At 33.2% G+C, this 24765-nt stretch overlaps 2 protein-coding genes across 2 annotated transcripts; both read left to right on the top strand.

Annotated features, from left to right (window-relative positions):
- The first annotated feature begins 2058 nt into the window (after positions 1 to 2058).
- LOC137928930 (transmembrane protease serine 9-like) lies at positions 2059 to 15311 on the top strand. Its single transcript, XM_068771935.1, has 8 exons — positions 2059 to 2258; positions 4689 to 4938; positions 5927 to 6079; positions 6982 to 7051; positions 10237 to 10420; positions 11328 to 11577; positions 13921 to 14070; positions 15159 to 15311. Exons 1-8 carry the CDS (start codon positions 2059 to 2061, stop codon positions 15309 to 15311), a joined length of 1410 nt encoding a protein of 469 aa, XP_068628036.1.
- Positions 15312 to 19055: 3744 nt separating this feature from the next.
- Positions 19056 to 24124, top strand: LOC137928648 (trypsin 3A1-like). The gene is given in 5 exon segments (XM_068771557.1): positions 19056 to 19137; positions 20463 to 20673; positions 21682 to 21931; positions 23431 to 23583; positions 23927 to 24124. Coding segments are annotated over 4 exon segments (729 nt in total). The 5' UTR covers positions 19056 to 19137; positions 20463 to 20500; the 3' UTR covers positions 24080 to 24124.
- Positions 24125 to 24765: the final 641 nt, after the last annotated feature.

Below are 24765 nucleotides of genomic sequence, written 5' to 3'. Positions count from 1 at the left end.
GAAAGAAATATGAAAGGTTTTTTTGAGTCAACAAATTGCATTTGGCGTCACGTAGTTCCCATGTAATAGCACAGAACACGTGTATCCTCTCTCCAACTGCGACTAAGTTGAACTTAAGTAATGTTTTCGACTAGCCACTCAGTCGAAACTACAATATAAGGCTGCCGTGTGTCGGACTTTTACTCATTGTTAAGCCGAGCAACACGTTGAGTGCAAAATGTTCACTTTGATAATTTTAAGTTTAAGTGTTTGTAAGTTAGTCGTTACTTCAGGTAAGTAAAAAAATCGTTCAAAAATATTTATTTCTAAACTAAATAAATCATTTGCGCTAAAACATTTATATGTTCCCTGTTTAGTGATATCTGTGTCGGGAAACATATCTGTCATATATCTAGGCTATAATTAATAATAAGTTTATTAAAGGTCGTATGGATATACATATATATGTGGTTTTATTTTTGTGTTTGTTGAAATAAAGGTAACATAATACGATTTAGAAAAAACCATCATTACAATGAATAAAAATCAATCTAAGAAACTAAAATATTAAATCAGAAATAAACGTACAAGCTGGCGTTGGTCGTACATATAAATATAAATAAGAAAATAGTAAAAACTGCTATAAATTGCAAAATAAAAGCTATATGGAAAAAATATTTACGTTTTATAAAAGTTCTCTGCTATTGATGGAGGAGTTAAAGTGAGTTAATTTTAAAAAGAAATCGTTACATTTGTTCACATATATGCAGCTACTCCAATACCTTATTTTTTACATATAAGATTAATTGAGTGATAAAAAATTCATTCCTTGTGATATGGATTTATTTGTTTTTTTTAAAAACGAATGCCGGAAATAGGCGCATTAAAATAGTACAATTATGCGATGTAACTATTATAATTTCTGACGCACATGAGTAGTGGTAGAGAAATGAGACGATCGTAAGTCGCGGATTTGATTCCCGGCAGTTTTATATAATTTACATTTAGTGCATTAATTATATAGGGTTGCCACTGTTCTCCAGCATTTTTCCAGAAGGTGAGGAACAGCGTCCTCAGAGTACCATTATATCACACTGCGATCGCCAAACTGCCTAGCAACCGCGGCGATCATGGTATCTGCCCCATAGATATCTTGGGCGAAGTCCTATGCAGTAGGCGTCTTTAGGGTGAAACGACGAACGAAGACCAAATTATTTTAGGTGTAAACCATTCATGTGTACAATATTTCGATGAACCACAAATAAGTGAGAATAGCAATTTAAGACAGACTACAATCTAATCATTATACACACACATTACTACCAGACTGAAAATTTAAAAAAAAAACTGTAACAATAATTCCACATTCTTGAGGTGTTTATAACTCTATTGCTTATTAGGAACTAATTCTCTATAAATGTACATTATAAATCTTAAAGCACAGTGATATTTAGCGTTATTTGTAAAAATGAAAACAAATTCACATTATGACATTACTTTTGCGCCACCTGTTAAATTATAAAACAATATATCAGACAATATTCAACTGTATCCAGCGCTCACGCACATATTTACATATGAGTAAGTGCATAAGCTTGTTTATTAAGAACTTATGAAAGTTATTGTAACATAAAATCAATTAAAACGTTCATACTTATATAATATTGTATATACATAACTTCTTTAACCTTCATTTACGTTTTTCAACCGTTTAATCACTTATTTAGATTTAAAGCATTTACTGCTATTTTATTTCTAATTACGCTATATAAAGGAAACATCAGTAATTATTGTAGAATACGATAGATTAATAACATATAGCAGTACAAAGTCTGCAGGGTCAAAGAGTAAATTATAATTAATATGAATATGCGGTTATTTAAATTTACGAATGCTCCTTTACTTAATATATAATCATTACGGTACCTATTATTCTATAAATGATAGATTTTTTGGTATGTATACCATACTTTACTTGACAGAATATAAGCTATTCATTCGCCCCTTTAAAACTTTTACAGCAATAACCAGTCATCCTGTATCTCAAACTTTATAGTTCCAGATATAATACTATCAGAGATGGTGCCAGTCAACGGTAGAGTCACAGAAGTGACGAAAGAGAGCGAACAAGATCCGGAGGAACGGATTGTAGGTGGGAGGAACGCTACATGCGAAGAGTTCCCGCATCAGGTCAGCTTTGTGGTGAACAACTCGTATTTTTGCGGCGGGTTCATCATCAGCGAACAGCATATACTTACTGCTGCACACTGCGCTCAGAAGTAAGTTTACTTATCTAGACATTTATATAGTGGTCGCTTTCGATGGGCGGCATATTAAGGCTTAAGGTAACTCAGAAAGAAATGGAGTTTTACTCACAAAGAAGGTTATGCGGGTTTCGCTTCGTTGGGAAGTCTTTCGGCAGATATGATGATGATTAAAATGCAGTTAACAAACAAAAACCTATCATGCAAAGCCTACAGGTATTCATACTTGACTACAACTCATAGACTACAAATCAACTATTAAGATAAAAGATAAAATTCGTTTATTCAACATTGGAACATTTAATAGAACTCTTATTGATTGTAAAGTCATTTTTTAATCTGTTTTATTTTGACTCTACACTGCTTCGCAAGGTGTTATAGTTGTGGAGAAGAGAAGTTAAAACACCACAGTAATACAACTTTTAATAGAGTTTATCAATACAGATTTATACATGTACACTTAATTAGATATAGTCTAAATTAAATCAAAATAATCAGATACCAATGCTTAAAAAATAACTTAAGTTTAAATAGTTTAAGATTTAAGTTAAGAAATAAGTGAAGAGACTTGAGTAACTTAGCTTAGAAAGTATGAACAAAAAAATAACGGAATTATTCAATTTAATTGCAAAAACTAAGGCACGGATGTTAATGCCTTTGGAATATAAATATTGAAGAAATAAAAAGACGTCACATCACACAGAAATAATAACTATAGAAATAAATTACCTTTCGTAGCCATTTATCTAACTTATTGTCAGTTCCCAAGGGCTTTCTTTTTTTGTCCTAGAATTGTTCGAGTGTAATTTCGAAACCACTCAAGGTCTAAGAAATTAAAACTTAACTCCCTTGTGGTCTTAGTAATATAATAACATAATGACGAGCAATTAGTCATAATCAAAAATTTAATCTGGGCACATAGTGATTTTAAACTTCTTATATCCTTCAAACTTCGTATATAGCAGTAATTCCCAAAGTGGTCTATATCGATCCCTAGGGGTCTATGACAACCTGCGAAAAAATATGTGGGGGTCCATGAAACGAAAATGGGGGTCCACGATAGTACAGAAAGATCCGCGATAGTGGATCTCAACACACACTGATAGTACCTGTTTAAATACATCATTAGCCGATAATTTATTATTAAAGCATCAGGTTCATCCTTCTCACTAAAAATATTGACTTATTGCTTATGTTATTTTATTTATAGTTTATTTAATGTTACGTATATTTTACATAACAGATATAATTTTTTTTGAGTAGTTTTATTTTAAATTTAATTAATAAATGTATAAATTAACATGTGTTATTACTTTAAGTTTTTAATACTAAACTTCACTACAGTTAGAAATTTATAAGAAATCAATATCAGATAAGCCATCATCATTGCCACTTCAATATGCCAATTTACGGGTCTAAACAAACTAAATGAGACATGCATCATAGACTCCATAATACAAAGGTAGACTGATGACATAGTTTGGTCAAGGGAAGTCGTTGCATGCAGGCAGCGTAAGACATGTCATCGTAGCGATATTTATGGAAGGACTGTGCCTTGCAGTGGTGGCCTATCAGCTGAACAGAAGAAGACGCTCCATGACTCATTGCGCAATTACAAGCATGCTAATAATGTCCGATATGCTCTATCATATTGTAATATTATCTGTAATTAGTTTTTGGATATAACATATAAGCTTCTTCTTCGCAATATTATCTATTCTTCTCTGGGGGAGGGGCCCTCTCTTCGATATTAAGATGATCAGGAATCGTTGCGCATTCAAAGCGAAGGTTTGAAAGCAGTTTCTCTACACGCTGACAGAATCATTGCGATAATTGGGTTTTATTATTTATTAAATTTATGCATGTAGTATATAATTCCTTCCCATTTTGATTTCTCTTTTCTCTATCTTTTAGGATATTTACTTATTTCACCTACCGTCATTAATATATTAAGTACCGGCATTAAGTTTACTGTTATACATAGGTTGTATAAAAAATATTTTAAGAAATTGATAAATGTAAACAGAAAAAACCTTCTGGCTAGATAAAGAAAAACAATGTAATTTTTTATTGGCGCGAAATTGAAAATCAAAACTATACATACTTTAACGTTAATCAATTTTAGACATGTTCCACAATTCAAGTTTTGCATCATTTTTTGCTCATTCATTCAAATATATATTATAAATTAATACTTAATTAATAATTAGTAATAATTTTATTTATATTTCATTTTATTTATTGTGTCTTACAATATGCGAGAATATCACCAAAAGAGCACATTATAACAGAAACAAACAAACAAAGCTCTACAATAAAAGCCTTCGATTTAAAATGAAGATACAAAGGTTCAAACATTAACACAGTAGCCAGAGCATTTAATTCCGTCTAATACGCTGAGAAAGTCTAGATTACCATTTTAATATGATCTCATCATCTTTACAGCGTCGATCCTTCTACAGTGGTGATGAGAACAGGTAGCACGTGGCGAAAGAATGGTACAAAAGTGATTGTCGCCGAAGTGATTCCATACCCCGAATATAACAACCCACCGTACGACAAGGATGTTGCTGTGATGAAGTTAGCCGAGCCTTTGGAGTTCGATGCTTGCACTAAGCCAATAGCTCTGCCTTCTAGAGGACTTTCGGCCAGGTACGGCGAGACGATAACAGTTAGCGGCTGGGGACGAACTAAGGTAAGTAATTTAAACAAACTTTTGACATCAGATTTGTGAGATTATTCTTCAGACATCAACTCGGTCATCATTGATTCAAATGTGTGGAACTTTCGTCGGTTTTCTTATATTTATGGTTGATATTGTATAGTTTTCATGGAATATTGTTAAATTTCGTTTTGAAAATCGAAACTGTTAAGTTTTCGGCCGGCTTTTATCTGTAGAAAAATTTGAATTTAATAAAGGGATTTCTGGTACGCATTGAGAGGGTAGGTAGTCTAACTGAACACGATGGGTGCAGGTTGATCTTACCTTTCTACGCCAAGGCAGAGTATAATTCCTATAATATACTGAAAACGTCCACCATAAAGTTTTAATCTCACATCAACTATTTCTACCTGTGTACCAGATATCTCGCTTACAGAAACTGAAATCCCTGGACCCCAAAAATATACACAGCTACGAATCCCACATTATCCTGCCTTTTTATCATTGTTTAAGAGCATCATTTTTTTTCAGTAAAATTATTTGAATTGTTAAGCCTGCTACGAGTTTTGCGCTTAGTAGTTCTTTAACAGTTTTGGCGGTTTATTATGAATATATATGCATAAAAGATTTCCACCTATATACTGATTTGACATCTCTGTCATCATAAAGACTTAGAGACTCGAGATTTGGTAGAAATTATCCTTTCGCCGAGTAGAGGTCATTACAGATTACAAAATTCCTTGTGCACAAGCGCGGGGTCGTTCGAAAAGTTCACGGAGCGGTCATGAAACGTCTAATTATTTATATAGTAGTTTATCCTTTTTATTATCTCATGTGTGTGTCATACAAATTAATGATATGTGTCATATCTTATATCTCCTATTCAATAGAACGGTACTCTTATTCGACTATGTCATAAATAGCGTGAGGCAATCGACTACGAGCGCCATCTATCGACGCGGTGTGAAGTAACAGCCGTCCAATAGAAATATATGTAACACTTCTATACAACTTTTAACAGCAAGGGGTGACCATGATTCCGGACCGGCTTATGGCAGTAAATTTAACAATTGTCAACCACACGTTATGCAGAGCTGCGTACATTCCGCTGACCATCACTGAAAATATGTTATGCGCTGGTAACTTCTTTCTGGGCGGCCAGAGCACTTGTCAGGTAAGGGGTGAAACAGGTGTTGAGTAATTTGGCGGTGGCGATTGTGTGATTCGCATTGTTTGCCGCATACGCATTTATCAGCGAGCTGGGGGGCGGTGCACTTTGTTGCACGACTACCACTGCATGTGCGGAAGTAGCTAAATATTGGTCCTTTTCTTACTTAGGATGGACTTCCGCAAGGTAACGCCTGATTCCATTAAACAAATAATATTGTTTTATATAGTTTTATGGTATTTTAAATTTTATATTTCGATTGTTACAATATACATCTAGTTAAAATTGTTCTTCAAAAATACTCGGGAACGCATTATAATACCGTGATCATAAAGTAAGGTGAATTTGTTTATAAAATGCAAATTCTTTATTTAAACTTAACAATTCCATTCCCTTCAAAGTAGTCCTAGTCCGATAAAACGCACTTTTTCCAACACTTTTTCCACTCTTCAAAACAGTCGGAAAAATCTTTTTGCGGTATAGCCTTCAAGAACTTCAATTCGGTGTTTATCTCCTCAATAAGTTTCTGAATAGCCAGAAGTCGTACGGAACCAAATCAAGCGAATACTGTGGTTGCTGAACGATATGAGAGTTTTCCACGATTTTTATTTAAATGAGCGGTCTTACACTGACTGAGACTAGACGCGTTTAAGACACAAAACACTCCTTCAAAATAGTGTGAACTGGGCGAAATGATTTTCCAAATGTTGACATACATACGCTTGACATATGTTATAGACAATCCTACCAATCTAAAAAATAAAAATTACCTCCTTTCCTCATTCCCGGGAGCTTATGACAAAAGCTTATATCAAAGTAGTATGTGTATATTTATATGTCGTTAATGTTCACAAAAATTTACTTAATGAGCCTTTGATAGAGGTGACCCAGAAAATATTTCTTCGCAGGGTGACTCCGGGGGGATCGGTTCAATAGAAAACGTGGCAAGAGGAATCGTTTCCTTTGGCCGAGGCTGCGGTCAGCCTTTGGCTCCAAGCGTGTTCACCGACATCTCGGCGCCAGATATGAGGGATTTCATTGAAAAACATACGGGATTATAGTCTTTAGTATTATAGAATTAAGGAAATTAATTTAATTTATAATATAATAATGTTAATTAGTCATTTTTTTTACTATCACCATCATCATCATCACCTTCATCACCATCACCACTATCGCCGCTATCACCACCACCATCACTAACACCTTTATCCTCATCAGCATCTCAGCCACAGGACGTCTTCTTCTGGACACTGACTTTCCCTCTTGCAGCGTGTGCAATTTTAATAAGCATTTTAACGTGTTTTCTGAGCAGAATAGTAATAACTTTATCCATATAGCAATTACTTTCATCCTTTTCTTCTAGAAAATTCTACAGTTTTTGAACATTGAACATAATATAGATAAAATTAAATCGAATACTTCTTCTCCCCTACTTCTCCCTTCAACTAAAAGTTATTAACCTAAAGGGTTTCAAACACGTCCTAATTTATGAAGAACTCATAAAAATCTTAAACAGTTTTTTTTTTTGTAATCACTACTTAAAACATCTAATTCCAATCTGTAATAAGTATAAATTTATTTTTTACATGTAAATTTCATGTTAAAGCAAACGCAGTTACAAACAATAAAGATATATCAGCTGTGTGTATCATAAGTTTGTGATAAGAAAGCATAACATTATAAAAATAGAAATTCCGGCACGTTAATGAAAAAAGTCTGTGTTCCATTTTTAAATAAACGTCTTAGTGAAATAGAATTTTTGAATTTGTTCTATTTCACCTATTTTTAATTTAAAAAAGCAGCCGATAAATATCTAGATAATTATTAAAAAAAAATTGCAAAATAAATATGTAGTTCAGTGTCACATTCATTTAACAATGAAAAAGTAAATTACAGATTTTTACAAAATTAGATCAAAAAAATATAAGTATATTTTGTGTTTTACTTACTTCTTTGAATAACCTTAAAAATTACTTAATGTAGTAAAAAAATTAAGGTATTTTGTTTAAAACACTCAAAATGGATGCTAAGTTTTCTGAATATGTTTTTATAAATGTCTACCTTGTATTTAAGTCATTATTACTATATAAAAATAATACTAGCTTATCCAAACATATTCTCAATGTCAATACAGCCCTTGACATTAGAATAAAACGCATTAAATAAGTTAACAGCAATTATAAAATGACAAGGTTAAGAAAAAAAATGCAGTATTCTAATTATGTGGGTGTTTTAAACGTATATAAAACAATGTCACATACTGTTATATATATGTCAACTGTACGCGACTGTACTTCGGTGTTCATCCTATCTCGGAGTTAATTAATGTGATAATCGTGTAGACATGTGGCGCTTACTCTTTATATATTTACTCTACTGCCAACCTTCTGAAGCTTCGTGTAAGTGATTTTCATATATCTCGTTTCGTTAAGTATGTAATTAAGATATGATAGTCTTTTTTATGTCAATATGTTATACACAGTAATTGGCTATAGGTGCAAAGGCTTTAAAGGAGTATAGAATGTATAGCTACGGTATATACATCCGTCAGCAAAAAGCTTTAATTTTTTGCACCCATTTCCAATAACCTTTCATAAAATCATCGCTTTGAAATATTTTACATATATTAGAATGCAACTTCTGGTGGTATAAACTGTTCAAGGATACACAATAAATTCAAATTAATTTAATATTTACTAGAATTAATTTTGAAAATATTTTTTCTTGTCACATAATCATTATTTCTTTGGGATATAATGTGTCACACATTAATTGGTAAAAAATTAAATACACACCTTTTAAGTTTTTACACCGATAACCTATCAAACTGTATATTGTCAATATTTCTGTTGATTTAAATATCTAAATATAGAAAGTTAAATTAAAATATGTCAAAACTCGAAACATCGGAAATATGAACCGAAAAATTTCGAATGTCGTGTAAAAATTGTGGCGAAGAAAATGCGTAGAACCGCTTCTTTATCGTCAAAACCTCTTAAAAGTATCGAGATAAAAATCTGTCACCTTTGCACGCCGATGTAACTTGAATTACGAATCGAAAAATCAGACGACTTCTTTTTCGCAATAATGTAAATTTAAAAAAGGAAAAACTGACAAAAACTTTTCTTGTTTTTTTTTAATCAAATTTAATATAGACACTGATTTCAACTAGACGCTTTATAAATAAATATATCTCCTTTCTGTTAAAAGGTACGAACCATAATCAACCTCGTATACATTCGTTCTATTTGTTAAATTAGGGTCCGCTTGTATACCCAATGTCTACTCAAATAAATAAATGTAGTTTTCATTTATTTTCTCTTTACTGTACATTAAAAAAGGGTAAATAAATAGGTTAGATGATTTTGTCTAAAGACGAAGTATAAAGTGCTATGACAGTACCTTTTAAAAAAAATCTAAAACTATGTTTATTTATCTTTATTCTTTCTGAGCCAAGTGAGATCCAAATCAGTTTGATGTTTCTATTTATTATTGTATTTATACTATTTATTATACCTTAATATGTATTTTATCGTATTTATTATAAGTATATGTGCTATATACATACATATGTGTGTATGTTTACATATATGTAAGTTTTATACACAACTACGTTATTTATACTTCTACTGTTTTCATACTATGGTTGTCTGAAAGAATTTTGTACTTTATTCGTTACTATTATGAAACTAAGCATATAATTTCTAGCGTGTACAATAAAGAATATTAAATTAAAAATGAGTCGTCGTATCTTTTCAGCGATTTCTTCCATAAAAAAATTTCATTGTTAAATCTTTTTGAATTTTAGTAGAATATAATCTGGTTTCCTTAAGCTTTCTAACACCATTTATAAGTAGTGTCGATAATAAATATTTTGTGCAAATAGTGTGCCTTCGGAGATCGAACTCACGACCCATGATCATAAATTACTGTCATTAAATACTAGGTAACCAAGGTCACAAAAATATTTATAATGCAATATTGTAAATAAATCAAAGAAATAATAATAATGATACGATTACTATTTATTATAAGGTACTTACTTTTATCATTAACACACTTAATATTATCATTAATACACTTATTACTGTCATTAATATACGTATATATGAGTAAGTTTGTCTAAATATGTACAAAATTAATACGAGATAAATTTCCAGTCTTCAACAAATACGTGGAAGAAGGAGAGGTGATCGAAAATGAATCGAGAATAGTAGGCGGTCAAGGGGTCACGTGCGAGCAATTCCCGCATCAAGTGAACTTCGTGGTGAACAACTCTTACTTCTGCGGCGGATTCATCATCCACGAACGATTCATACTTACAGCTGCTCATTGTGCGCAAAAGTACGTATTGCAAATTTAATTAAAAATCTCAATCATTAACTGACTTACAGAAATGATATTAACCTATAAATATAACATACATATGTAAGCATTAATGTTACTTCTTTGCTTTAAGCGAGTGTTGCTAGAATCATTGGGATAACAAAATATTAAATTTTTGTCTTAACTTGTCTAATCTGGGTCAAAGTGATCAAAAACCTTCATCATCAATGATCAATGAATTTCATTACAAATGCCTTTGTAGAATAAACTACATTCACGCCACTACAAACAAGTAACCCAAGAACATTGCAGTAAAATAAAATTTATGTTATTGATGCCTTGATGAGATGCTACAATAAATGTCTTCCTCCATTTATTTTCTGTTTATTACAAATACAGGGTGATTGGTTATGTGTTATAGCATCTATGGGGTGAAAATATAGATTTTGAAATAGCTTTTAGATTTTAAGTTAGTTCCAATCGATCTTATTATTTAATATATAATCGCTGTTATTTATGTAATTTAAAAATTAATAAATAATCTGAATATTTAAATTTTTAACATATACAACATATCATACAATAAATGACAGCAAAGTTATATATTCACGCTTTTAACGCTTTTACACCGACAATCAATTACTCTGTATTTTAAGAAATTTTCGTCTTGTGTCGTAAAAAAACCTAGAAGTATTAGGGGGTCCGGAAAGTAATGTCGTTTCTGTGGACATATTTTACAGAAAAATCTATTTGATTTTTACCGCTCCGGCTTTAAAAATTTGTATACTAGATGGCAAAAGGTTGATAACGAAGGTGAATATTTTGTTGATTAGTAATAAAGACCTGTTAAAATGTAGTCGTGAGAATTTAACTTAAGAAAGCGAAATTACTTTCCGGTTCCCCTAATAAATTGTTCTGTTTTCAGTGTCGACCCATCAACAGTTGTATTAAGATCGGGCAGTACATATCGAAATAATGGCACAGTGGTACCAATAGCAGAAGTTATACCATATCCGAAATATAATGATCCTCCTTTCGACAAAGACATAGCAGTATTTAAAACAGCTGTGCCCATTGAATTCAATTCTTGTGCCCAACCTATACAATTGCCAAAAAGAGGATTTTCGCCTCTCCCGGGATCGGAAATGACAGTCAGCGGATGGGGTCGAACTAGGGTAATTATTTGATTTCTTATTTTAATAGTTTTTTTACCTAATTATTATGTTTTCTCATAATATTGAGGTACTTTTTAAAATTTATTTAACAAAATTAAAATACTTTTATAATAATGGTGTCACAACCACGATATATAAATGGAGTGAAAATAAACTGGTAACACAGAAATTTTGTCTTAAAAAATTAACAAATCTTTCACGGGTCTATGAATATTCATAAAAATAAGTTTAATAAGATACCCTAGCTGTTCTTAGGGTTAAATATAAGATAAGGAATATGGTAAAAATTACAAATTACTCAAAACGTGTTTCACCGCTCCACGTGGCATCTCCAGGAGTTATGTTACACCGATTAGTGACTTGGTGGTTGGCAGACGGTGCACTTTGTTGCACGACTACCACTGCATGTGCGACAGTAGCTAAATATTGGTCCTTTTCTTACTTAGGATGGACTTCCGCAAGGTAACGCCTGATTCCATGGTATTAAAAAGTTATTATAGCAACCAAGAGTTTTTAGCTGATCGAAATGTGTGAAACTTGGTTAGATTCCACATTGGATTCATATCATAATGTATACATTAGAAATTATTCATTTGAACAGTGTTCTAGTTATTCATGAACATTATACACATAATATCCACTGTCATAGTGTAATTTTTAAATAATCGACAGTCCAAAAATACCATATAAACTTGATATTTTTACGAACTCTGTCTAGAATGTTTTTTTATCTAGTTCATTTTGTAGACCTTATTCGCTTACCAGTTATTTCATGTTTATGTGATACGACACTCAGACTTTTCAGTCCGTTTATCTTTAAACCAAATGCGAATCGCACTATTTCAACAAGACGCAAAAATTCTGCAATTAAATTTTCGCTTGTTTACATATTTGTGAAGTTAGCATAATGCAAGTGGTAAATATTTTCCCGTTATTATTGTTTGTTTGGAATAACACCCAAGCAGCCTTCAACCATTATTATGCTGGTATATATTTCCTTGGTGAACCTCCATCGAGTATGGAATGCATTTGAACGTATTCTCTGATTTAAACGCTATTTAACGATATTAATTCAGTTTTGAAATGATACATTATAAAAATTGACAACCCGTGAAAAATTATTCAAGTACTAATTGAGCCCGCGACTTTATTCGCTTAGAATTTAACCAAAAAAAAAATTTAGTTTTTCTTCATTTGAGAATTTTTCTGACTTAAAAGTAGCCAAAATTACTTATTACATTAGCTGTAGGTAGCAATATGAGTTCGGTCAAAATTGGTCCAGCCATTTCAGAAACTAGAATAAACAAACACACAGACACACCGACAGACAGAATTTTTTTTTTTTATATCGTAAATTTATTCATATGAATGTAGTAAAGATCGGTTATTTTAATATCACAAACAGACACTCCAATTTTATTTATTTGTTTAGATTTAAGTCGTCATTTATTGTATAAAGACATTTCATTGATATTCGTTTTGAATTAGTTCATACATTCCCTCCGCTATGAAGTAAGCCTGGCGATAATGTGTACAAGAAAATCAATATCACAACCACTTTATCAGCAATGGAATATAATATCTAAATCAACATAAGTCGTATAAATATACACGAATAAATTCCTCCTACATTTTGGGTCTAATTTCGTTTCACACGACTGAGTATCCGTCGATTCGTTTAAATTAGGAACGGTACAGGACTAACATGATTTACACTTATTTTACAAATTTTGCATTTAAGCTTTTCTATTACTATAAATTTAAATCTACGTAAAGTTTTAAGCTCTAAACTAAAACTAGATCTTCGTTTCAATCTATAGACGCCTACATATCAGGAGGAGGGGGGGGGGGGTATTCCGTAATCACGGTTTGGAGATCGCAATCGTAGTATTATGTCTTAAAGAGGATGCTGCTGACCATCCTTTTGAAACATGTTTATTAGCAGAGGCACTCATAATTAATGCAGAAAGTGTGAATTATATGAGATTGTATATCTTCTATGTTTACCCTTGCTCAATTCGAAAGTGTGAATAAATATTTGTATCACTGCTGTAATTCATCAAGTGATAACGAGGGTTGAGTTAATTTCAGTGATGTGTGCATCGTTCATTCGTACGCATTTTTATGTCAAACAGAGAGAGCTGGCTGACGGAGTAAAGAATAGCAAAGTGATATCATTTCAACCATAGTTATCCACAGCAAAAACTGCTCAAAAATTTTCAACAGGGCCTGTAGAAAATACCCTGCGTTCAACGTCTTTTGAGGACCTGAGCAAAGTATTTTCCATTCTCCAGATTGTAGAATAGAATTTTAAATTATTATTTACTTTTAATTTTATTTCAGCAAGGTGCGACTAAATTACCAGAAAGATTAATGGCTACAAATTTGACAATTGTACATCCGAAAATGTGCTCCTTTGCGTATCCAATGACGATCACGAAGAACATGCTGTGCGCTGGCAACTTTTTCTTCGGAGGGACAAGTGCTTGTCAGGTATTTTGATTAAAGCCTTACATACACAAGCACGTGCATTCGAACCTTATGTCCCACATATGATGGGCTATACTCGGGAACTCATTAAGACAGAAACTGAAACAAAGAGATCCATAAACGAACGATAGTAAACGACATATCCCAGTAAATTGGCAGGTTGAAGTAGCAGGTCAGGTGGCCGCTAGAGCCTAGAGGTTCTGCAGTGAATGTCTGGTCGTCACAAGGCACTGAATTCAAGCCTCTTCCAACTGGTCCTATTGGAGATATTTGTGAGGCCTATATCCAGTAGTAAATGTTCTGTAACCGAGACGGTAATGATGATAACATATGCTAAGTGATATACTCTCACATACACAAAATACGATTACACAGCTCATATGCTCTTTGGAAGCTCATGTGTACTTTATCTAACGAAATTTTATTAATTATTGTGTAGTTATCTTTGCTGATAGTTTTAATGAATTACCTTCGGTGCACATAGCACAAGTAAATTTTTACCATAGGCAAGGGGTGACACCAATTACTTTATTTATCCGCGTTTCTTTTGAAACGGTAATTGATTGGTTATTCTTATTTTTATATTAAGGAAATAAGATATGTAAATCATCATTTATTCATATATCCCCAAGATCGGGCAGAGGGCGTCCAAAGTACGTCGCCATCCCGAGATCGCTTGAGCCTCGTGCTTTACTTCGCTCCACGTCATTCCAATTGCCTTCACTTTTACAGTGATCGTCCGCCGCCAGGTTTGCTTTGGGCGACCACGTCTACGCTTTCCTTGAGGATTCCATTCTAGGGCTTTTAACGAAGACTTGGAACCGATGCATGATATCTTCCACGTCTTGCATCAATATAGCAAGGTGGTTTTCACATTGGACCGGAATATTTTGAGCTTAATTCTCCTAGTCAGCTTCCGTGATTGCCATACAGAACGAAGCCGTGTGAAACCTGCCTTTCACTTGGAGATTCTCGAAGCAGTGTCTTCGGTCCCTTCTGATTCTGATGCCGATACTAAAGAAATATATAAATAGACATACGTAAATATCGAAAAAGTTATTTGGCAATAGACAAGAATTTTTTTTTGCCAGGGTGATTCCGGTGGAGTCGGCGCAGTGGACGGTGTTGCCAGAGGAATCGTGTCGTTCGGACGAATCTGCGGCCAACCATTCGCTCCGAGCGTCTTCACAGATATTTCAGCGCCCCTTATGAGAGACTTTATCACGACAATAACTGGACTGTAACATGTTTGAATAAAACTTTACTCAAATACTCGCATTTTTAGTTATATATTGTAATAATTTTGCTACATAAAAAGCCGCCATGTGTGAAAGTTCCCGCGGACGTCGTCACAACGCTCAACCGTTTGCTCGTCTCGCCCACTCGTCTCGCTCACTCACACGGCGTGCACTATACGCGCTCTTGCTTGCGCCTTGACAGGTAGCCAAGGCGCAGCACGGCGGCCCACGGCCGTTGCAGTTCTCGGGGAGTCGGATTTAAACTAGGGAACGATGCACAACTGCTCGTAGGCGCATTATTCATTTCCGGGCACAAATTATATTAATTATTCAATAAACGTTTTTCCACATCACAATATCCTTTTTCATTGTTTTAAAATCTTATACGGTATATTCTTCGGTTAAAGCGACGAAATTGTTATATTAAAAAGTAATAGGCAATAGAAAACAAACTATGGTATTGTGGACTATTCTCATATCAGGACGCGTTTGGAACCCATGTAGCGTTAAGGATGGCAATATGATCAACTTTATACACATTTCTATCAAGCTTGGCTCTTTTGGATATTTTTCAATATGTACGTGAATAATCACTACATATCATTCTAAGCAGTAGATAATATAAATAAATACATAAATATAAACTATATCCTTACCTTACTAAGTAATTCTTATAGTTTTTTTTTAAATTAATGCGTTTATTATTCTGCCATTTTATCAATTTTTTAAGGTCCATGTTATATCCATGTCCATGTTGGTGGACCCTCGTTTACCAAACTTATTATTGGGAAAGGGATATATTATTCACAAACTCTTCTATCTTAACCCTCTCTTTCATCCTTCAATTTTCTTTCTTTCTCACAGCATTCACATTTACATTACATCCACGCATCGCCTCTCTTCCTTTCGCCATTTCTTAAAATTTTAATTATTTACATTTCCAATTGAATATTATTTATCTTTCCTTCATTATATAAAATATATATATATATATATTTATATATATATATACGAACTGACAGAAGTCATTGGCCGGTCGCATTCAATAAAATAAAAATTAATTAAGGTAATATACTTTAGACCAGTGTTTTCTAAAGTGGAGTTCACGCCCCACATGGGGTCAATTTCATTATTAATGAAGTCGATTCGAAAATGGACTCTACACGCGTTTAACCCTTTCTTTCCGAGATTAAACGTTTACGCAGAAACAATTTCTTATATAATTGCTGTGAATAATGATATACTAAAATTATTCAAATAATTTAAATTTGAATTTAAAATATACTATTATATATATATATATATATATTAAATTAATTTTAGAAACGCTAAGGTGAGGCATTGCACCATAAAGGTTGAGAAACACTGTATTTCGGTAATCGAAAGACGACCTAAGTGACAAATTGACTAAATATTTTCCGAAAATCTAATTCAGTAATAGTGCATATGTATCGGCTCGAGTAAAAGTTCTCGAGGAGTCTTTATAAATATCGTAAACGCCTTTTATGCTCTGTTTCTTCAAGCCAATGAAATCAGTAAATGGCAGAAAGGCCACAGTGTAGATAGGAACCAAAAGACATGTAATATACAAACAAATTACTGAATCAATGAAATATCTAAAGCATGCTGACAGCATCAAATTTGTTCATATTTTTCATTAGATACAATGCACGAAAAAAATTTAGATACAGTTTATCGGTAAATTAGACATGTATACTTTCAAAGTTGATGATTTATTTTTATTGCACTGAGATTTTAAGGAACAATACTGATTTGATTTTTTTTTTAAATCTGTTCGACTGTTAATATTTACATCGTCATTGGAAGTAGAACAGTGGAAAAGGCACTGAAACTAAACCTTTAAACAGTCCTTCTTACTTAATAAAAGAAATTAATAACCATTGTATATATGATCTCTGTAACATTGTAAATTCTAAGTAATTACCTTCAGAATTACAACTCTCGTACCTCTCCTACACCGTCATTAAAAGAACGTCAATAGGGAGAACTATACTAGGAATTTCTTAATGACATTAAATCGAGAATGAAAAGATTATCTACATAAAAAAGTGACCGACCGGTACTCAATCAAAAACTTACTGGGCTATGAGCTCTACTTCATAAAACACTTACTGGATTAGATGATATTTGATCAGAAACTTACTGCACTATGTGCGGAACTCAAACAAAAACTTACGGGGTATATTAACGAAACTGACATAGCCTAGGAAATTGGAAAATTAAAGTGGCAGTGGGTCGCTGATGCCTTAAGGTTCTATAGGAGATTATCCAAGCGTAGCAGTAAGACGTTCCCACATAAGATTGGAATGCAAGGACCGATGACTTTATTGTGACCATAGGAAGATACTGGAAGCAGGCCGCTTCCAGCTGTTCCTATTAAAACCTATCAAAAAGTGGTAAAATCAAATGAATATAAAAAATAAAATATAAATCAAATAAATATAATGTATAAATAAAATCTATCTAAAAGTGGACGTCGTATGACTGAAGTGAGGATTTTTAATAGAATTAGGCGTTACATTGCGGAAGTCCATCATAAGTAAGAAAAGGACCAATATTTAGCCACTTCCGTTATGTTACACCGATTAGCACTAATCGATGTAACATAACCTGAAGATGCCCCGTGGAGGGGTGAAACACGTGTTGATTGATTTGGCGGTGGCGGTTGTGTGATTTGCATTTATCAGCAGGCTGGCGGGCGTTGCACTTTGTTGCACGACTACCACTGCATATGCGGAAGTGGCTAATTATTGGTCCTTTTCTTACTTACGATGGACTTCCGCAAGGTAACGCCTGATTCCATTAAATATTTAAGATCAGCATGCCTAGCTGAACAGACGCGTTTGTACATGAAGTGAGGATGGTGATGAACAATCTAGGTATCTAATAGATTCAAACGTTACTTTTCAGAAGTCCATCCTAAGTAAGAAAGGGACTAATATATATCTACTTCCACTATGCAAATAACGGAGAGGAGGAAACATTCGCCTGCTCGTTAAATATAGTTCCAATACCCACGTGTCTTATTTTTTTTAATCGTTCCAACATGTCAAGCCGTAATCCTTGATTATTATTACATTTTTTTCTATATACCTCAAAAACATGCTGACAATGTTCTCGTGTGATAATGATATCAAGTTAATTGAATTGTTATCTTCTTGTTCCAATTTAAACTAGATTTTTGGATGAAATGTATCTAAATTACCTACAAAAATGTCCAGGTCTTGCCTTCTACCTGTCCAGTATATCAGAATATCCTCCACATTCCTATAATAGTAAAGGAAGTCACTGTTACCCACAATATACTGCGTAGCGGAAGTAGCTATATATTAGTCCCTTTCTTACGAATAATCTAGGAAAATACTACTTCGGCAATAGGTAGCAATGTGACGCACATAGCAAAAGAATGTCACAGTTTGATAAGCCAATAAGGGAGCATTGTATAATCAGAAGGAAAATAAAAAAAAATTCCAAAAAAAAAAATAAGAGTACAATTATTAAAACAGGTTCTAATTAAGATAATGTAGTTTTTTAAAGTGTATTTTTTATTGATATACTCATCGTAAATTAAGATAAGTAGCAATGAAAGTATCAAAGAAAAATAAATATTTAAATAATGAACAGTAATTTTCACAATGAGGGTTGGTAATTGGAAATTTACAGTTAATTGACATCGGTATAAATACCTTAGTTGATTGCATCGAATCCATTAATATATTATAATTTGTATTAGTTGGTGTTGTGTGTATTCGTAACATATTGCATTGGATTTTATTTTTCTTTTTTAATTATGTTTTCGCCGATGGATCTAGTGAGTGTTTTAAAATATTATCAAAAATGTATCGTTAGTTTCTTTAAGAGAATTTATTTCTAGAATACCATTCAAATTCAAATTAAAAAATATTTATTCAACATACGACAGATTACATTCCATAATGACGTCATGCTTAAAAGTTTGAACAGATAAAAACAGGCGAAAGAAATCCTGTTCTATGTATATCTTAGTTATTTAAAATTACGTATTTAATAAACATTGAAACAGGCTGAAGGAACACGTCATTTTCAAAGTATTCTATCTTCTGTAAAGTCATTTACATCGTAGTTACCTTGTTCAATAAACATTCTTTGATAAGATATCCTAATTTTACTAAACCGACCGTTCTTAACTTAAAGATAAGGTATCTTAAATGATGTAACTTAAATAAATTATTTTATTGAATGTAATCGTAGATTTTTAAACAAAACTTTTTAACTTAGAAAAATTATTCAATTCGCTTATGAATTGTATCGGATAAATTATTTTTCCAATCTGCTAATACTTTGAGGTACATTCTTTCGGATAAAAATAGCAAGTTACCAAATAAGCACTTTTAATGTACAAATAAATCACAACAGCTGTCATTTAGTGGTTGGAAGTTAAATCTAGAAAATTCATTATAGTTTTTCACATGACCGTATGTCTATGACTGTATAGACTGTATGTCGATTTATACCGTGTTAAAGAACTATCAATATTAACTAAAAAAAAATGAACAAAGTTGTGAAAAAAAAAAATTATTGTCAACACTATGTTTGTCGCATTCCAATAGAATCCAAATTTTACTATGATCATTTTGAACAGAATGATTGAAAAAAGGTGTTGAAAGTTTTAGTCTTTTGCTTACTACAAATTACTTATACGTTTACTCTTTTAGAACATTTACACATCTCCGCCCTACAGAAAAATAATAAGTCTGAAAATAGAACTTTTCAGGATGGACGAAAAACTAAATATTAATTAAATCTTAAAAATTTTGGCTACATAAAGCAGTGAAAATATTTATAATAACATAATTGTATAGAAGTAAAGCTTGTACTTATATCGTATGATCTTTTTATTCTTGTTTGTACTTTATCTTGATTATTTAGAGAGAAAAATGATAACTTTGACTATCTCCTCTATTTTTAGCCAGAAAAATATGAAAAAAATTGACAAGGTGTATTAGACCTTGTAGATTGCAAATATTTAATAACCTGATAAAAAATAGCGTCGATTGTCATTTTATTCGGTGGAAACACCGAAATATAACCTATCAAACTGTAAAATCGACCACTACGTCTTCGTCTATGACTAATGATTTGTCTTTGACATTTTAGAGATTATACTATCGGAAAAAATTCCGATAGATGGAAGTATGATGGAAGACACAGGACCTGACCCGATACAAGGACGGATAGTGGGCGGTCGCGAAGCAACTTGCGAGCAGTTTCCTCACCAAGTCAGTTTCATCGTGAACAACTCCTACTTCTGCGGCGGGTTCATCGTCAGCGATCGCTACATCCTCACCGCGGCGCATTGTGCTCAAAAGTCTGTATTATAAATTTATCATTAAAACCATCCATTTCGTGTACCTTCTTACGAAGCCCTCGCAATTGGAAGGAAAATCCTGGCTGACCTCTATTTGGCAAAATAAATTGCCGTCGACGTCCACTGGAAGATATAGGCTTGCCCCAAAGATTTCTATGGGGGGATATACTATAATCGCTTGGCAGGCGGGTTTGCGATCGCAGTATGGTATAATGGAACACCGAGGTCGCTACTTCTCATCCTCTAAAAACTTGTTTATGAGCAGTGACAATTCTATATAATTAACGCACAGAGTGTGAATTACTTAAGATTGTACTAGGAATCGAACTCGCAACCTACAATCACAAGTCTCAGTCCTTTACTTCTGGGCGACTACTGCTCTGCAAAATAAATATTCTTACTAAACTTAAAATCTCTCTAGAACAAAGGAGGAAGAAAATGATGATAAGGATTGAGAAGAACATCCTTAATATATGTACCATACTTAATAAAAAAACTAACCGACCTATGTACAGTACTTAAATATTTAATGGAATCAGGCGTTACCTCGCGGAAGTCCATCCTAAGTAACAAGAGGACCAATATTTAGCCACTTCCGCACATGTAGTGGTAGTCATGCAATAAAATGCACCGCCCGCCAGCCCGCTGATAAATGCATATGCGGCAAACAATGCGAATCACACAACCGCCACCGCCAAATTACTCAACACGTGTTTCACCCCTCCACGGGGCATCTTCAGGAGTTATGTTACACCGATTAGTGCCATACACAGAGTGTCTATCTCTACGTACAGTACTTAAGCAAAACATGGGCTGGGTTGTAGGTGATAATCAAATAGTTACTGGGATATGAGCAGTACTCAATCAAAAAGTTACTGACCTATGAGCGGTTTGCATTGAAACTATTTAGTTCAGTAAATACTGGATTTTAGTAATCAATACTATGTAAGACAAATAATAAGCAAACAAGATAAGCAACAACAACTATCTATTGCGTTTATATTTCAGCGTGGATCCGTCGACAGTTGTACTGAGAGCGGGCAGTACATTTCGAAGCAATGGAACAATCCTACCAATTATAGAAGTCACACCATTCCCAGATTACGACAACCCACCGTTCGACAAAGACATCGCTGTTATGAAAACGGCTGAGACGATAGAATTCAATTCTTGCACCCAACCTATAGCATTGCCTCCTAAAGGACTCACCGCTGCTTCTGGAACGGTGATGACTGTTAGCGGATGGGGTCGGACTCGGGTAATATATTAAATACAAATTTGGAACCTTTATGAACCTAATACGCATGCGTGATAGCTAGAAATTACCATGTGGATATTTGTTCCACAAAAATCAGCCTAAATCGAATTAAAATTCTCGTTCGAAATTCAAACACGCAAGAATTATTTAAAACAAAGTATTGTGGCCGTACTGGCCTGAAATAAGAGACGTTCTTAAATAAATGCCACAAAAGATTTTAATGTTTTAAAAATCTTTTTGATATATTTTTATATGTATGTGCAATATTAAAGTAATTCAATTCATAAGGTACTAAAATCAAATTACTTCACATAATTAAAAAAGTTACAGATCATAAATAATGCAAGAAAGTTGTGGATGCTAATAGCTAAAGTTTATAACTTTTGTTATTATGCTAATAGCTACATAACTATTGCTATTATTTATTAATAAAACGACTCTTAAATTACTTTAATGGAACTTTTTTTATAATCGTTCACAACTTGGGATATACATCTATGTTAAATCTACTAAATTATAATAGTACAAAAAAACTTGTATAATTGCCGAGGATAAGTATTTTAAGTTAGATCGCTGAATGGTCCTAGCTACCCTCCTAAGCTATGTACGTACTTGCATTACATTAGACGTAAACTCTTGTAGTGACTGCAACTTTCATGCGATCGACGTTTTACAAACTGAAATTCGAAGGCTTTTTTTTAAATTCTTGAATAGTTCACGGAACCTTCCATTCTGATGTAGCTGTAAAAAACCCCATAGCTAACAGCATATTTAATAAAATAATTAAATCTATAATTCGTTTAGGATTTTGTATGCATTCGTTTTAGGTAGGATATTAATAAATTGTTTGAAATCAAAGTTGAAATATCTAGTTGTACAAAATTTTCTGAAAAATTTTACTTATTTGATAAGTTAGATGTTAAATTTTAGAAATATTTTCTTTTCTCTCTCTTCATCTTTTAATACAGCAATTGGGATTGCTGATGGGTTGGTCGTATTACAGGAAATTGCTTTGGTATTACATTTGAAATATTTGTATACAATTTTTGTTTTCTTAATATAACTATTTATTTTCTATCTAAAGAAACATAAATAATTAAAATCTATATAGTTGAAAATTTTCTCAAACATTTATTCTGTAAAATAACAAATTTTTCTTTTCCCAAATCTTACCTCTTGTGAAAGGTGTTCAGAGGAATCCAATAAACTATTAATAATGTTATTTATGTACCTTTTTCTACTTGATTTATGATGCACATGTAAGAAAGTCATTTTATAAAATTTTAATCTGTGGCAGTAGTTCCATAGCGTTTGACATTTAATGAACTTATATAATCTGTTCATTATGTGATTTCAATTAAGAATTATGATTATACTAGGACACAAACCTACTAACAAAGTAGCGTAATGCTATTAGTAGTGTTATTATATAGCTTCTGCTATATAACTAGCTAAAAATAGCTATTAATAGAATGAGCATTTACGAAACGGTATTTCAGCAAAGTGCTACAACCATTCCGGAATAACTAATGGCGGTTAACTTGACTATAGTAAGTCGCTTCTTATGTCAGCTTACTTACTTTGATGTGAACATCACTGAGAACATGCTATGCGCTGGCAACTTCTTCCTGGGTGGACAAAGCACTTGCCAGGTAATTAAGTAATTTATTTCAGTAATAATTTCCTACTAAGTCGTATGAATAAGTTGAAGGCTCTTCTCAAATCAACGCATGCATGAAATTCTCGTCGCTTTAAGTTTAAGGATGTCATTATAAGACAAATCAATATAGATTCTAGTTTTTATCGAACTGGACCTTTCACGCATCTGTCTCATACAAAATCGTCGGAAGACTGAATGTAGACCGCTTCTTATCGGTTCCAGTAGAAATCTCTGAAGGAGGCCTAAGTCCAACAGTGGACGTCATACGACTGAAATGAAGATGATGGTGATGACAAATTTATTCTGAGAGCCATCTGTTAATTTCTATTGTGCAGGGAGACTCAGGTGGGGTGGGTGCTATAAATGGAACCGCACGTGGCATCGTGTCCTTCGGTCGTGGTTGTGGACAGCCGCTGTCTCCAAGCGTCTTCACCGATCTATCAGCTCCAACCATGAGGGATTTTATCACAGAACAAACTGGACTTTAGATTTATAACTAAAACATGTACTATTTATTAAATAAACTATGTATTAAAAATCGTGATCGTGTAATCACTTTTTATAAAATGATCTAGACTATATCGGCTACTTTACTTCGCGTCGTTTCAACTACCTTCACATCAGCAGTGATCGTCCGCTGCCATGTTTACTGTAGGTGGTCACGTCCTCGCTTTCCTTGAGGATTCCATTCTAGAGCTTGCCTCAATATGTGATCAGGATCCCTTCAAAGCGTGTGATATATCCAGCTCCACTTACGGCGTTTGATTTGCTAGTCTAACAGCATCTCACCGCAGCGTTTAAAGATTTATGTTGAAGGCTTTCTCAGGCCAGTATATACCTAGAATACATCGAAGACAGTTGTAAACGAAGACTTGGAGTCGACGCGAGATATTTTTAGTTACCGTTCCACTTCTATAAAGTGGTTTATTCTCTTCTCCTATCATGAACTTATCGAAACTTACTCTACACTCTAACTAGACACACTGACCCTCTTATAATATTTAATAGACAATTTTACATTGATATTATTGTATAAAAATATCAGTGTTGTTTTAAATCAAAATAATCATTTCCGTTGAAAACGTATAAGCGTTAAAAATTCCAACATTGGTGTATTGTAATTCATGTGGGTTATTTAAATGTTAGAAAAACCTTGCGTGTTCTATTGATCGCA

This window comes from Battus philenor, unplaced genomic scaffold, assembly GCF_028537555.1.
Source record: "Battus philenor isolate CCGP_79_NKW_IND1 unplaced genomic scaffold, ilBatPhil1.0.hap1 SCAF_4, whole genome shotgun sequence".
Classification (NCBI taxonomy): domain Eukaryota; kingdom Metazoa; phylum Arthropoda; class Insecta; order Lepidoptera; family Papilionidae; genus Battus; species Battus philenor.
The sequence above is the reverse complement of the archived record's forward strand: the minus strand, read 5'-3'. Positions and strand labels throughout refer to the sequence as shown.